This window comes from Zingiber officinale, chromosome 1A (genome assembly GCF_018446385.1).
Source record: "Zingiber officinale cultivar Zhangliang chromosome 1A, Zo_v1.1, whole genome shotgun sequence".
Taxonomy (NCBI): domain Eukaryota; kingdom Viridiplantae; phylum Streptophyta; class Magnoliopsida; order Zingiberales; family Zingiberaceae; genus Zingiber; species Zingiber officinale.
Genome location: NC_055987.1, coordinates 130,441,788 through 130,458,578, shown reverse-complemented (window position 1 = coordinate 130,458,578; position 16,791 = coordinate 130,441,788). Strand labels below are relative to the sequence as shown.

The 16,791-nt window shown below is 36.1% G+C and overlaps 1 protein-coding gene across 3 annotated transcripts; it reads left to right on the top strand.

Moving 5' to 3' along the window:
- Nucleotides 1-9,182: 9,182 nt before the first annotated feature.
- Nucleotides 9,183-16,361, top strand: LOC122033403 (putative 1-phosphatidylinositol-3-phosphate 5-kinase FAB1C). Of its 3 annotated transcripts, XM_042592420.1 has the most exons (12): nt 9,183-10,166; nt 10,261-10,980; nt 11,057-11,210; nt 11,293-11,640; nt 12,072-12,560; nt 12,650-12,984; nt 13,062-13,179; nt 13,267-13,428; nt 13,530-14,190; nt 14,260-15,032; nt 15,117-15,374; nt 15,947-16,361. In XM_042592420.1, the coding sequence occupies exons 1-12, from the start codon at nt 9,817-9,819 to the stop codon at nt 16,190-16,192; spliced, it is 4,614 nt and encodes a 1,537-aa protein (XP_042448354.1). In that variant the 5' UTR covers nt 9,183-9,816; the 3' UTR covers nt 16,193-16,361. The 3 variants fall into 3 exon arrangements, with proteins under 3 accessions (XP_042448354.1, XP_042448350.1, XP_042448362.1); XM_042592416.1 differs by having other exon boundaries at nt 13,530-15,032; XM_042592428.1 differs by lacking the exon at nt 13,267-13,428 and having other exon boundaries at nt 13,530-15,032.
- Nucleotides 16,362-16,791: the final 430 nt, after the last annotated feature.

The window sequence follows — 16,791 nt, the reverse complement described above, 5'->3', positions numbered from 1 at the left end:
AAGGAACAAACCATTGGAATAGTCGTAGTGTAATTAGGTATTAGTTTATTTTGACTAATAAATTACACTAGTACATTCTGAGTGTATTGAATAGGACCATTTAAGGTAAGTTCTTTTATACTGACTTAATAAAAGAACAAGACCTTAGTTATTATGGAAGTGTGTACTCTTAATCCTAATATAATAACAAGCATATATATTTAGTATTTATTTCTTTAACTTATCAAAGGGTGAGATTTAGCTCGATAAATCAATAGGCCCGATAAGTTGGGAAATGATATTAATTATAGTGTGTGTTGTTGATTAAAGAAGGAAATTGTGTCCTAGTAATCTAGGTTGAGAATGTCCCCAAAAGGAGCTCATAAGGATTGTCATGTTAAACCCTGCAGGTGGACTTAGTCCGACATGATGATAAGGTTGAGTGGTACTAATCTTGGATTAAGAAATTAATTAAGGTGAGTTGTCAGTAACTCATTTAATTAGTGGACATTCAATATCTTAAACACAGGGAGACTAACACACTCATAATAAGAAGGAGCCCATAATGTAATTTGAGATTGGTGCGGTAGTGTAATAATAACTCTCTAGTGGAATGAGTTATTATTGATGAACTTGAGTTGTGTGTTCAGGGCGAACACGGGATACTCAAGCTCGTCGGGAGGCCAAAACCAATTTCTCCTCTAGGTCCCTGTCGTAGCCTCAATGAAACCTCAAATCCACTCATGAAAAGCCCATCTTGGTGTCCAAGAGGGGGTCGACCCATGGCTTGGTGACCAAGCCATAGGGGGCGGCCACTTCCTTCTCAAAGGGATTGACCCCTTGCTTGGTGCCCAAGCAAGAAGGGGGTCGGCCACATAATTCAAAGTTTAGGGGTGTTTTGAATTTTTAAAATCTTCTCTTTGTAGATATCTACAAGTTTTAAAAGAGAGATTTTAAAATATAAAACTTTCCTTATTTGAATTAGGTCACATGGTTTAAAAGAAAGTTTAAAAGTTTTAAAACTTTCCTTTTTTAACCATCTTCACGGTTTTAGAAAAAAGAAAGGGAGTTTTAAATTTGAAACTTTCTATTTTTGTAAACCATGTTAAAAAAGGAAATTTTAGAAGAGAAGTTTTAAATTTTAAAACTTGATTTTAATTTTAAAAACTTTCCTTTTTTTAACATCCACTTTAGGGAATTAAAAGAGATGTTGTAAAATTTTATAAGAGCTTTTCTTCATTGCTTATAAATTTTTTACAAAAATTATTTTCTTCCTTTTTAAGGGGCCGACCACCCTTGCTTGGTGCCCAAGCAAGGGGCCGACCAATCAATGATTGATCCAATCAATGATCGAATCAATCAAGAGGAAGGAAAAGAAAAAATAAAAGGGGAAAAGGAAAAACAAGAGGAAGATTATAATTTTTGTAAAAATCTTTTCCTTATTTGCCTTGGGCAAATAATATAAAAGAAGGGGAGGAGAGGCCTCATGGAGCATGCTATTCTTTTCTCTCTTCTCTCTAGTCTTCTCCTAAGGGCCAACCCTTGCTTCTCTTCATGCTAGGGCCGACCACCTCTTGTGGTTGTTTTATATGGACGGATACAAAGAGAAGGAGAAGAAGAGGAGAAGTAGAGATTGCATCTATTCTTATTCTATTGCTTGTGCTCCCTCTTGTGGTCGGTCCTCTTCCTTTTTCTTTTCCCCTTGCTCTCTTTGTTCCTTGGTGGTGGTGGTGGCCGAAACTTAGAGAAGGAGGAGGAGCTTTTGCGTGGTGTTCATCTTGGAGGATCGTCGCCCACACGACGTCCAAGAGGAGGCGAGGAATATGGCAGAAGATCTCGAGGTTATTAGCATACAAAGAAGAGGTATAACTAGTAATTATTTTCCGCATTATGCTAGTTCTTCTTTGTATGAATTCCAAACACAAGAGGCATATGATTCTAGAGTTTCGGATTTGTTTCGAAGTTGTGTTTCTTTTGTTTTGTTTTCGGATTTGTGATTCGATTGTTCTTTTCGGTTAAATCTAATCTTATTTTAGAAAATTAAACCTAATGTGACACAAGAGGCCTAGTGCCTCGCCATGTTTGACCTGGGAGCCGATTTTAGAAATAAATATTTAATCAACTTTATAATATAGGTGTATTTGGATCAATAGTATTAAGTTCCGCTTACGATCCAAATCTAAAACATTAAGAACAGATAAGTTAAATTTATAATCAATAATGTTAAGTTCCGTTTGCAATTCCTAATATAATTTCTAAATAACACAATAGGTTGTTTAGGAAAGGTTCGACACTTGTACAAAATTTTCGTACAGTGGAAGTGGTACGATCTTCCTAGGACCAACTAACCGTGCTCGTATACGCTCGGCCGAGCAAAGCCTGACCGAGCTCAGAGACGCTTAGCCTTATACATCTTTCAGTATATTATCGGCCAAGTGAGGGCCAAACGAGCACCAATGTGCTTATATACACCCGCCCGAGGGAAGGTCGGGCGAGCGTTAAGGTGCTTACATATGCTTGACTGGGCAAAGCCCGACCGAGCGTAAACTCACTCAGCCTTATAATACATTCCTGGACGGAACATGCTTTATAGAAGGCATTCCTAATATATATATACGATCGGTTTGAACTGTTGGAGCAATCCCGATGGTCCGCGGGACCATGTGTTTTGGTGTTTGGGCAAAGGCTTTAAGTTAGGTTCACCCTTGTATTTGATATGTGTATTTGAGTTGTGCAGGTTTGCAGGATACACATGTGACTCATGTTGATGGCTTCGGGTCCGATGAAGGATGGAGCATCCGAGGGACCGTAGACAAGGCAGCGAGGACAAGGGCCAAGGTAAGCGACTTCGAGGCATACGCGAAGGATGACATTGGGGGCGAGCCGCGGGCTTGAATGCATCCGGGGGACGAGAGCCAAAGGAAGTAGACTTGAAGGCAAGAGGTCAAAGCTGCAAATGAAGCGTCAAATGAGTCATAAGGGTGAGGGTACGAGTGCATGAGAGATTGTACTCGGAGTAAAATCCTAGTTTTAGGGGTTTACTGTAGCAGTACTGTAGCGTTACTGTAGCAGTCGACTGCATGTTTTAGCAGTCGACTGGTGCAGTCGACTGGCAGCGAACAGAATGTCTCTGTTCGCTCAGTTAGTGTGGAATCGAGCCGTTGAGATGTAACAGTCGAATTTCCACAGAGGGCAGTCGACTGCATGTTTTAGCAGTCGACTGGTAGGCGGGGTTTTCCAACCCGTGGCCTATATAACCAAGCCTTGGAAGGTTGGTTGAGGTTGACGAAATAGAGGTGATTAATCTCTATTAGTAGTCTACTTGTGCCCTAGCTTGTAAAGAGTCCTTGGTGAGAGTTGTGGTGAGGTTTCTCCACCCACAAGGAGCTACGTGAGCTAGCCGGAGATCTTCCGGGGAGTAATCCACCGACGGATAGGGATCGTCCACCTTACGGGCAGCCGTGGAGTAGGAGCTTTATCTCCGAACCACGTAAATGATCATGTAGCTTGGTTTGCATTCTTTCCTTTAGTATTTAGCTTTCTACTTGCTTTGTTTGCATTTCCGCTTGCGCACTAACGTTGTAGAAAGAAGCGAGTATTTGGGGGTGCCGTCTATCCAACCCCCCTTCAAGCCGGCCGACCGATCCCCAACATGAACGACCGGCCGAGATATGTTCAACAGAAGGTATTCTTAACAACATATGTGGCCAGTACAAATGACCGGCCGAAATACACTTAACAGATGATATTCTTATTATATATGCGACCAGGTTAAAGGACCGGCAGGAAATATGACAACCTGACAAATTTGGCAAGAAATATCTTCTAGAAGCTTCTTCAATTATAATGACGTGTTCTTATGCATACCTCATCACAAATATAAATCACAAACGACAAAAGAGGTACATCTGAGGTACAAAAAATATTCCTTAAAGGATTATTGCACGAAGTATAGAAAATGACTTCATCTCCTAACAAATCCTAATGAACCGGGGACTACTTCATGACTATGGAGGTCACATGAGGTAGTATCAAAAGGGGAATCATCTCCGTTGACCAGGTACGCAAGTTCTAGCATCTAAACTTTGTTTAAAAGTACTTCAGTTTCTATTCTTCTTTTTATGCCTCTTCTTCTTCCACCCTTGAGAGAGAAACTAACTTGAGCATCGGAAGGCCTAGCCAGAGATCGTGGAGAGGTTCTTTTAGGTCTCCAGGAGACTATCTTCATCAACGATCGTCGTTCACCGGAGCACACTACTTCGCAGATTTCAGAAAGAATCAAATGCTAATATATTATTATGTGAAAATGGATAATAGACTTCGGATATTATCTAAAGTAATAAGTATTAATTACCGAAGTAGACGCGCATAAAATAAAAGAGTCGATTTTTTACTTCATCAGAAAAGTAACCAGTTGGAAACCCATTCAAAACTGAATTGATTTTGAAGTAAAAAAACTCTTTTACTTCATCAATTTTATAAAAGTATCGAAGTAGTTGGTCATAAATGACTTCACAGATTACATTGATTAATGAAGTAAGTTATTTATACTACTTCAAATTTTTGTATTTGTCTTAATCGAGGTACTGTTTGTTGTATTACATATTCATAGTATAGACATAATAGAACATGTTTAACTGCAACAAAATTTTTAAATTAACGAAGTAATTTATAAGAAAGACTTCATAATTTATAAAAAAAACTTTACAATTTTGATACCACAAGTATTTACCAAATACAATACAAAAATATTTCAGAAAGACATATTTAATCAACTTTATCCTAAAAAAATATTCACAAATCTCTAAATATAATTCAAAATTTTATATCACAACGTACACGACCGTTATTCGCCCACATAAGAATAGATGAATTCGCTCTATTCATTTCTTATTTCATCATATTATGATTGATTGTAATATTCATTCTTGATGATTTCGTAAACGGAAATATAAAAAAATATAATGTTAATTATTTAATGTTTAACAGAACAAGAGAATAATAAGTTTATACTAAAATTATAATGATAACTTTTGAAGAGGAGTAAAATGATTTAGCTTTAGCTTTAGCTTTAGCTTTAACTTTAACTTTAACTTTAACTTGAGAAAAAGGTGATACTGCAAAACAAGAGAACTAGATATGGTTCCTTTAATGGAACTCTATATTTCTCTTTTAATCAGGAACAGCAAAAAAATTTGAGAGTTCATATAGCCAGTGCTGCACTAGAGACTCATCTTTTAGTCAAGAAAACAAACTTGTACGTTGTTTAATCACATATATGGAACCCGAACTACATAAGTAGGTGAATCAAATAACCAAAGTTATCAACACTAAAAGTACAACAGATCCTATAAAAATCATGCACTATAAACTTGAACCAAATTAAAGGAATCATAGAACAGAGAGCAAAGAAAGTTAAAAACATTTGGTATAACTCTTTACATTCCAGTCAGAAATGCAATCTGCAGATTCCATAATATCTAGTATGATGATAAAAGATGAATACATTCGTCCCCAGCATCTCCGCCAACTCATCCCAAGATTAACACGGAAGAGATAAATCACGGACGATTACTAACCTTTGGAATAATGACTAACATATAAGAGAGACATTTATCTCAACTTTACCGAGATTCGAACTCATACCTTATGATGACAACACCTTCCATAATATCTAGCAAACTACATAAAGGAGGCACCGAGTAAGCTCATTTCTTACTCATTTCAACATCTCTTATAAGAAACTAACCTCTTTTGTCAGAATCGGTTTCAGGTGTTTGATTATCAATTGTTCTTTCCAATCTACAGCCTGTATAATAGGTGGGGAGTATGTATATAATGAAAAAATAAAGCTGAGTGTCTTGACAAGCAAAACAATAAAGGAAAAAAAAATGATTCTACCTTTCTTCCTAAGAACCCTGAAGTCCTTGTATCAAAAATTAGAAAAATATAACTTAATGGCAGAATACTTTTACACAATCCATATATTTGACATGATCATTCAATATTTTACAAGAGAATGAAAAGAAGATACAGAAGGCATGTTTATCAATTTAATGTATTTCCTAGTACAAGATGCATATGTGCATAGCAGAAGTTTGAGCATGTTTTAGTATTTTCTATCAGCTTATTAAATTTAAAGAAAATCATTCATTTGCAGTATAATTGTTAGTATTGAGTAACTAATAATAATACCATCCACACAGTTCGATTTGCAATTAACCTATACAACTCAAAACATAAAACTCGAGTGAAGCTCAATTCACCACACAGTTAGTTTTTTTTTTTTAAAGTGGAATTGATTGATAAATCCTAAATATGAAATTCCGGATTTGCACGTTAATCAATTGAGTTATTTTGTGAGGAAATAGAAAGTTGTTGAATTGATTAACCTAATCGATTCAGCCTTGTCAATCGATTAAGTTAATCGATTCAACATGGTTTCTCTATAAATAGAAGTATTCTGAATCGATTGAGCCGATCGATTGACAAGAGTTTCACAAGGAAACATAAGTTTGTCGAATCAATCAGTCTAATTAATTAAGCCTTGTCAATTGATTAGGCAAATCGACTGAAGATATTTTCACAACAGAACAGAAAGCCTCAGAATTGATTGAGCAATCAATTAGAGACTAACCAATTGATGGGTTGGGTGAAAAAGAGTTGTTCTTTAGGTTGAATGATCATTTGAGAGTAAGGCCAATCGATTAAGAAACGTTTTCCAGCTAAAAAGAATCCTAGAAAAGGGGGTTTTGTGGGCATTTGAAGATGTAGGTTCTTGAGGTTTTGACGACAAGTGTTGTTACACTTTCCAAGCATCAAGAGACTAACCAAAGTAAGAAAAGAGCAAACAAAACAAGATTCATTGTCGTAACGTTATTTTCGATTTCATTTATAATTTTGTTTGTATTTCTTGTTGTATTCTCTCATTGTATTATCGTGTTCGAAATTGTACAAGACTTCTTCACCTCCAAAAGGAGGTTTTTATAGTGAAACTGTGAGTGAGAAGTGAATAATTGAATTAGTTATTTCAAGGAGGTTGATATCAAGTAAAATCGAAGGAGTTAATATTGTGGAGTCTTCGCTTCAAGTTTTCATTGTCATTCAAGTTTGAAGAAGTGAAACGAGCTATTCACCTCCACTTGCTCATACATGTCCTAACAATGTGTTCAATTTGTTAATGTTCATAAATAATGTTCATGAATAATATTCGTGAACAATAATTGTGAATAACGTTCGTGGACAATATTTGTGAACAATGTTCTTGAATAATATTCAAACTATATTTATCAATGAAACTTTTATCAATATACTAAATAAATAAATAAATTTTCAAAACTCAATAACCAAATAAACAAGTTTAAAATATAAAAATTTCAAATAATCAAATAAGTTTGAATTAAGAATTCGATAGCATCTAATGTAACTAAGCTCAAGTTCATTAAAAAAAAAATCAAATTTAAACTTGAATAATCATTTCAATAGCTTGATTCATTTTAAATTTGACTATACTAGTTGACTTAACTCAATTATTTTATCAAACAAACTTAAATACAAACTTAACCGGACTTAATTCGTTTACCATCCTACTCAAATATGATCTAACCATTTGGCAAGTAAAAAAGATTTTAGAAATACTAGTTTCTTAATGGTATAATTTTTTTTAAAATACTGAATTAAATTAGATGGTGCCAGAAGGATAAGTTCTGTCGATATAAGTCTGATTGAATTAGGTAGCATTTCGGATTGCTCTAACAAAATAATTGCGCCGAAAGTTTGAGATTAGTGCGTGAAAAAGCAGAAAAAGACAGGGCCTTTTTTCATTCATTATTCAGAAACTTTGTTTCTCAACTTTTTTACAATTGGGTATATATAATATGTTATTTTTTCAAAAGGCAACACTATAAAAATTTCATCTGACTCGTATTATTTGTCTTGTTTTCGGAAACACCCCTGGAATTATACGGCCATCAAAACGGGTCCTGAAGTTCTCGGTATCAATTTTATACTCCAATCACGAAACCTTTTCTTTGCGCTTGAAATTGTTTCCTTTTTCAAATTAGACAAATCAATTTTTAAAAAATTAGGGTGTTTTAAGATAATTGAGTTAATTCGATTGGATTTCTTTAAACTTTTATTTGAACTTAGCTGATTATTTATATTTTTTGATATTATAAACTTATTTATTTTAAAAACTTCTCTATTCATAAGTATGATAAAAGATAATATAATTTATAAATTTTACTATATTATGATATATGATGTTCTAGATACAAAAGAGTTAAATGATAACAATTAATACATGTTTGACTAAACCTTATGACAGAAAACTATTATATTATGATATATTGGTAAAAGGTGGAACCACAATCCTAACGTCCCCCGGTCCCGGTCCTATAAAATTCTAGAGGGAATAAATCATGGTTAATGCTGGACAGGATAGGTGACTGGGGGTCAAAGGAATTTTTGACGTAGCATACCAGGGTTTTATCCCCCGAGTGTAATTGACGACCTTCGACCCCACGATTTCATAGGCAAATTACAAGCACCTAATCAGCTGATCTAGCCCGTGGGAGCTATTATATTCTGATATATGATACATGATCTTGTATAATGATGATATAAAATATACATATAACGAATATTAACAAATAATTAAATAAAAATTGAGAAAAAAAACCGATCAAATAGAGAAAATTTTAAAATATATTTTCACCATATATTCCAGTCCTTGCAATTTATTAGTATTAATTTGCAGTTTAAACCTTTTTGTCACTCATTTTCAAAAATACAAAATTTTCCAAACCTTCAATTTTTTTTCATAAGCTAAAGAAATTTTAAAAAATTATTATTTCTTTTTAATTTTGAGTAAATCGAATTCAAAAGATATAATATAACGTGTATCTTGCTTATCCGGAATTGAAAGCATACTATTTTATGCATAGATGGAATTGGAAAGAAAAATAAAATATTCTTTCTAGTATTTAAAAAAATGAATAAAAACTCAATTGTTTTTAATTATTATGTTCCCTTCCAAATAAAAAGAAAATTTCAATTTTTAATATTTTATTTCTTACCTTTTTTTCATAAATTGTGCTGATAATCTGTCTACATTGATTGATATGTTCAATGAATTAACAAAGAAATAAATTTATTTCCAATTAAATATATATATTTCTTGGCGGATAAGTAAATACGCATTTGGCAATTTGGCGTACATCATATTTCTACCATACTCTCTTCCTCGCCAGCCGTTTTCTGCTTCCGCTTCACCGATGAGAATCTCCTCTGCTCGTCGCTCCGCCGCCTCCCGAAGCAAGGGAAACTTCAACCTCCTCCTTATCCAACTGCTCCTAGTATTGACCTTCATCTAGCTCTATTCTTTTTGCTAGAGCCACCGCCACAAATGCCTCGACTTTAGCTCTCAAGCACAAGGCCGGATTTTGATTTTTTATATTAGGTTTGGATGTATGGTACTCTTTTAGGCGTCTTCGTATTTGATTTTGGAAGTACAAAGCTTGGATTTTGAGACAGTGTGCTCTTGGTGTTCCATCATTACGTTTTAGGTTGTTCGTAATCCTCGTCGTCGCGTGGAGAAATTTTAGACTCCTCCGGCAGTGTGGATTTAGGAATGTTGATATTGCACCTAGTACATTCTTTCTGTTTCTAAGGGTAATCGGTAATTTTGTAGTTTTTTTAATTTGTTTCTTGCATTGTCTCCATTTGTGTTTTCCGAGAGATTTTTGTTGGAAAACGAGGGAAGAACTTGAGGCTAGAAATTTAGAAGCGAACTGCGAGGTTCTTTTTTAATAACCGAGAGCAGTTTCACTCCTCTTCATGGGAGTTTTCAGTTTCTCGCTTCTTGATCTGCTATCAAAAGTCAGATCTTGGGTAAGTGTCATTCCGGAAGCCATCTCGAAATTTTCTATGGCTTCCCATGGTGATCATGCGATTTGCTGCAAGTGTGGCCAATTGCTATGCCGGAAGAGATCTCTTAGTGCTTCCGCAGAGTCCAACAGAGTAGATCAACAACCTGTTTATTGTAACTACTGCTTTCGAGGTAGAAATGCAGTTCTGGCGGCACGGCCACAGTGTATTAGAGCAAGCACAAAACTCAGCTCTTTTCTCTCTCCGGAGGCGTCATGGCAGACATGTTGCCAATGTTCTTATTGCTCTTCACCTAGCAGGTAGTCTTCTCATTTTTATGAGTTTGGTCTGTGTATTTTGATATTTTCAGATGATTCAGAATTTTCACCTTCTCTTTGTTGGTATTGGGAACAGGGAAGAAGATGATGAGGGAAGACCGCCTTTTAGCCCTACTAGTGTGTTGTCTGATGATTCTTCTGATATAGATTCTGTCAGTTTTAGTACTCATAACAAGCCCTTCTACTTCAGTTCAGCAAATTCGAGCCCTTTGGAAAGTCCTAGTAGTTTTGTCCAGCAAGGGTCTTGTTCTCCTGGCCAGTCAAGAAAGGGTAGGGTAGACATTGAGGATTTGCTGGAAAAAATTTCAGAATCTACATGTGCCAAGATTGACAGCAACAACAAGTCAAAAGTCCAGAATTCTACATGTCAACTTAATTTTAAAAATGATGAAATCTTTTACCCTCCTCCCCCAGAGGATGAGGGAGGTTGGCTGGAAACCAATTACTTTGCATACTCTGATGAAGATGATAGTGTTGGCGAGTCAGACAGGCTTTTTAGATCCAGCAGTTTGAATGGTGATTCATTATATGCTAAAGATAAGTTTAGTAAAATCAGCAAGGAAAATTTGTGGCCTACTGTTCATGGGCATTTAATGGCTCTTGTATCTCAGTTATTAAAGGAAGAAGGCATTGACACAGAGAATGATTTGGATGGGCAGAACTGGTTGGATATAGTATCTAGATTGGCATTGCAAGCTGCTAATTTTGTGAGACCAAACACTGTCCAAGGTGGTAGCATGGATCCTGGTGATCATGTGAAAGTGAAGTGTATAGCATCTGGAACTCCAAATGAAAGGTATCATTTTTGGCTTTTTTCTCCTGTAAACCCTATTGTAGTTAATCTGGGAACTAATAGTTGTTCGCTCTCACAGCACTCTGGTGAAGGGTGTAGTTTGCACTAAGAATGTAAAGCATAAACATATGATCTCAAAACACAGAAACCCAAGGTTGCTTCTTTGGGGAGGAGCACTTGAGTGTCAAAAGGTTCCAAACGAACTAGCATCTTTACAAACCCTTCTTGACCAGGTTATGCCCTTAGTCATTGGTGTTTATAAGTATTAGTCATTGTTTCAGTCACTCAATAACAGCTCAACTGCTACACGCACAGGAAATTAATTATGTGAACATGGCACTTTCCAAGATAGAGGCGCTTCATCCCAATGTGCTTATTGTTGAAAAAAGTGCTTCTTCATATGCTCAAGAGCGTATCTTTGGCAAAAAGGACATAACACTGGTGCTAAATGTCAAGAAGTCTCTATTGGAGAGGATATCATGGTGTACAGGTGCTCAGATTGTTTCCTCCATTGATTGTGTTACACCAGACAAGCTAGGGTACTGTAAAATCTTTCGCACAGAGAAGGTGTTTGAAAAATTCTCATCCTCCAAGCATCCTAAGAAGAATTCAAGTACAACCTTGATGTTTTTTGAAGACTGCCCACGACGTTTGGGATGCACGGTATAATTTCATTTAGTCCAGTCCCATATTCAAGTTTATTATCTCAGTAAGCTAAGCCATATGATATTCTAATATACTTGACATGCTATGTCATCCAATCCCTCTATACAATTCAACTCTTCCTTAATGTTTCAAAAAGGTTTTTTGTTGATTGACAATGCCATTTGGCTACACCTACCATGTCCTATTGTAATATTTAGTTGTACTTGTAAGCATTTTACATTGATTTTTTTTTCTTCATATTTTTGCTATGTAGATTGTATTCTAGGAACTAGATGTTATTAAGCTCTTTACCTTGTTTAAGGGTGGAGAATAGTTCTAGCTTGACTTCTAGTACCTGGTGTAAAATGGTAAAAGCTAATGTGTTTTAATTTTATTTTAGTGGAGTGGTCAACTGTAACTCTGCTCTGAACTTAGCTTACCCTTTATAGGTTGTTTTAAGAGGTGCATCCCATGAAGAATTGAAGAAGGTAAAACGTGCAGTTCAGTATGCAAGTTTTGCAGCATATCATCTATTGCGAGAGATCTCATTCCTTGCAGATGAGGGTGCCATGCTTCCTAAACCTCCAATAAAGCCTTCGGCTACCATGCCTGAGAAGTTCAATGAGGTTGATGATTGTATTTCTCTACCTGTTGAAATTAGAAATTGCCAATGTTCAATACTGGAAAAATCAGCCCTTGACAGAAGTAACTTAATCAGTGACAAGAAATTGAGATTAGATGATACACATGGAAAATTTTCATATATAATACCGGGTGATTTCTCCATGAGCACTCATGAGAGAATATTGGTTTCCTTATCGAGCACTAATGTTGAAACAGGCATAGTTTGTGAGCGTGCCCAACTTTTTCGCATTAAGTTCTATGGTAGTTTTGATAAGCCATTTGGTAGATATCTTCAAGAAGACTTGTTTGATGAGGTAATTGATTTTCCAATGTATTAAGGTCAAATCGTCTTCTGTTCTTCCCCCTTCTTATATTCTGTGCTTTTCTCTCTCTTCTTCTTCAGACATTTTCTTGTCAGTCTTGTAAAAAACCAACGGAAGCACATGTTCGTTGTTATACTCACCAACAAGGCAGCCTCACCATATTGGTTAGGCGACTTCCTTCTATAATTTTGCCTGGTCATCGTGACGGAAGGATATGGATGTGGTATAGATGCCTGAAGTGTGAGAAGGACATGGATGGAGTCCCACCATCTTCACACAGAGTAATCATGTCTGATGCTGCATGGGGGCTTTCCTTCGGCAAATTCTTGGAGCTTAGCTTTTCTTGCCATGCAACTACTAACCGTGTGGCAAGTTGTGGTCACTCTCTTCAAAGAGATTGCCTTCGTTTTTATGGGTATAATCTTTATAAGAAGTTCAATCAAACCTTCAATTCAAACTACAATAAAAATTTCTACTCTTTTTATGTGGCAGGTGCAGAAACATGGTTGCATCCTTTTACTGTGCTCCTGTAGATATATTCTCTGTTTGCTTGCCATCAGCACTTCTAGATTTCACTTGCCCAGAATGGTTACGACAAGAGGCAGCTAAGGTAGGCGGTTGGCCTTTGTCTATCAGGCAACACTTTGGGAACCAAATATTGATGCTTTGGTAACACATTGTGATTTTACTTCCGTAGGTATTTGATAGTATAAATCTCTTGCATGACAAAATATTTGATGTGCTCAATGCAACTGAGCGAAAAATAACTGCATCTGAAGATGTAGCATTGAAGTCTGACATTCACAGGCAAATTATGTACCTGAAAGATTTTCTTAAAATGGAAAGACATGGGTACTTTGTATGTACAAATGCAACTGTCTGTTTAAGTTTTTTCTTTGCTCTTCTTGATATGCAGTGAACCCTTACAATTTAACATCTCTCTCCTTTATGTGGTTACAGGTTCTTCTTCAACCAGTTATATCTGAAAAAATGCACCCATCCCAGGTAACAGTTGACATTATGAAGCTTAATTGGTTGAAACGTGCAGTCTTACTTGATTTTTACGTGTGGGATCATCGACTCTGTTTATTGGACTCATCAAGCAAGGAAAAACTGTATTCTGGACTTGATCAAAAGGTTATGAAGTTTCCATCTGAGACCAATCTTAGACAATGGAGAGTGGAAGTATCTTCAGTGGATGAGACATCACATAATATACTTGGCGAAGTTACTACAAAGTCCTTACTCTTTTCAGGACCTTCTCCAGGATCTAAGTTCATGAGCTGGCATGAGGATCTCATCTTACAGTTTTGGTGTAACAAGGACATTTCTGAATCAGCTGAGGGTTATGTAGGTTCTATGTCCAGTCAGTTCAGTGGAGGAGATGATAGGTCGACGTGTTATGACAGCAGAATTAAAGTATTGGAGAATTCATTGCCACTTATGTCTGAACTATCAGATAAGATTGAATTGCGATTTAATGATTCTGACGAGTTATTGGTGGATCAACTAAATGATGTTTTGGAACCAGGTGCATCTGGACTTTCGATGGAAAAATCATGCAACTGGAACTTAATGATTCCATCAAGGGCTTATTCCTTTGATTCTGCTTCTCAATTCTGTAAGCATTCACACGTCAATTTCCTTCCAGGCTACATGCATTTAGCTCTAATGAAATCATTTGATCCAGCTGGTAGTTTTACTAGCATGGTGGAGGATCCGGTTAGAAGCATGCAAAGAGCCTTCTCTTTTAGTTCCTCAAATGCCTCTTGCGGATTAAATGGTCTTCTCAATCACACACCTTTACATCTATATCCTATTTTGGAAAAGCTGACAGAAGGGGCACGGTTCTTTTTGCCTCAAACAATTCTTGATGGCACTGTAATAGCAGTTTATGATGATGAACCGGCCAGTATAATATCCTATTCCATGTCATGTGAAAAATATTGCGACTACATCAGATCTAACTTGGATGGAATTGAAGATTCCAATATAATGGGTAAAAGAAGTGATTTCACAACCAATTCTGAAGGTAAACAATCATATCCTCATTCTTATGGTGGATCTGATGTGCCTCAGTATCCTTGGGGGAAAACATCATATTGCAAGGAAACACATTTCAGAATCTCTTTTGATGACAAATATTCGATTCCTTCCGACAAAGTTAAATTTTCTGTTACTTGTTACTTCGCTAAGCAGTTTCACAGTTTAAGGAAGAAATGCTGTCCTAGTGAATTTGATTATATGTGTTCCTTAAGTCGTTGCAAGAAATGGAATACCCAAGGTGGTAAAAGTAATGTTTATTTCGCCAAGTCATTAGATGAAAGATTCATCATAAAACAGGTCACAAAAACAGAATTAGATTCTTTTGAGCAGTTTGCTCCACATTACTTTAAGTACATGATGCAGTCTATAAATGATGGAAGTCCAACCTGCCTCGCTAAAGTCCTCGGTGTATATCAGGTTAGAACCTACTACTTCCAATTCTCCTTTGACATTTGTGGAAAAAATTGTCACCCTTATTACTAACCTGATATAATATGTAAGGTGGGTATCAAACATTCAAATGGCATGAGGGATGTCAAGATGGATCTATTGGTTATGGAAAATGTCTTTTTCAAGAGGAACACCTCGAGAGTGTATGATCTCAAAGGCTCTCTGCGCTCCCATCATAACCCTGATAAGTCGACTAATAATCCAGTTCTGCTGGACACTAACTTAATAGAGACAAAGCCCATTTTTCTGGGAGGCAAAGCAAAGAGAGAGATGGAACGGGCCATCTGGAATGATACTTCTTTTCTTGCAGTAAGAAATCTTATTTTCTCCATTTTGATCCTAAAGCACCTAAATTTCTGCATGCTAAATGCATTTGCCTGTGGACATTGAATATATGATTTCTTTCTCTTATGTATAATACATATATAACATTTGCATATCATTTGATACTTCTTTCTGAGTTGGACACAAATTTGAGATATGAATGGTGTCTCAATTGATGCGCATTGTGATAATTTTCCTCTTTTCCCTTCAAATCATTCAAAGCATCTGATATTTGAAATTGATTCTTAATTTGCATTACTTTTTCTCTCGATTGTACTGACACATACTTTTCCACCGTTTTATGGTTAAATGTCTTTTCTGGATTATGATTTGCTTTCGTCTCCCCCTTTTGCAGTTTGTCAATGTCATGGATTGTATATGTACGTGTATGCATTCAATATCTATTCATTTATGCAACTGTCAATTCTCTTGACAACCTTAATCCATCATGCATCTCTTGATGGTTATATTAAAACTTGTCTGCTTTTTTTGGTCCGTAACACATGATTTTGGATCTATTAATTCACAATTGAGCAGTTTTACCTTAATCTCTGCAGTCCATTGGTGTCATGGACTACTCATTGCTTGTTGGCGTCGATGAGACACAGAATGAGCTCGTCATCGGAATCATAGATTTCCTGCGGCAGTATACCTGGGACAAGCAACTAGAGACACTGATAAAATCATCAGGCATTCTCGGTGGCACCAAAACTTCAGCTCCCACTGTAATATCACCATTGATGTACAAGAGAAGGTTCAGGAAAGCCATGTCTAACTACTTCCCCACTGTCCCTGGTGACTGACCTATCGATTCTTTGCCAGTGAACTTGATGTCAATCAACACAAAAGGAGTTCTGTTGTTTTAAGAAAAGAACATTTCTTCCATTTTCTGAAGATGAAAAGATATAACGACAGAACAGACTACTTTTGGACACAGTGAAAGCTTAATAAAATGTTGATTTCATTAGTCTACTCTGTTCTGAGGCAAAAAGATATCTTTGGAATTTCATATATTTGATCGTAAACTGCTGTAGTTTTTGCCATCAACAATTTGTTCAGTGACGATTATTACGGCATAGTTTTTATTTTTCGATTTTTTGAGCACATATAAGCAAAAAAGAAGCATTTTTTTTTTGAAAGAATGCCCTTTAGGGTTTTAAAATTTGCTAATCAGCCTTTTAGTTTTCTTTACAAAGTGCAAAGTCCCGATCTGGGTTTTACTAAAAATATGGACGTTAAAATGCTCGGGGGCAGGGCTACAAATAATCCCAAATGGCATGTAAGTTTGTTTGATAAAGTATGAAAGTTAAATCGAGTTGAGTCTACACTGAATTAAGTTATTAAAATAATTATTCGACATGATTTATTTTTTATGAGTTATCTTGAGCTAGATTTATTTATA

What these genes read in the sequence shown, in the direction of transcription:
- LOC122033403 (XM_042592416.1), top strand. Translation starts at nt 9,817, where the DNA reads ATGGGAGTTTTCAGTTTCTCGCTTCTTGATCTGCTATCAAAAGTCAGA. An exon ending in GATTGCCTTCGTTTTTATGG is followed by an intron (nt 12,985 to 13,061) that starts GTATAATCTTTA and finishes TTTATGTGGCAG; the next exon opens with GTGCAGAAACATGGTTGCAT. An exon ending in TGGAAAGACATGGGTACTTT is followed by an intron (nt 13,429 to 13,529) that starts GTATGTACAAAT and finishes ATGTGGTTACAG; the next exon opens with GTTCTTCTTCAACCAGTTAT.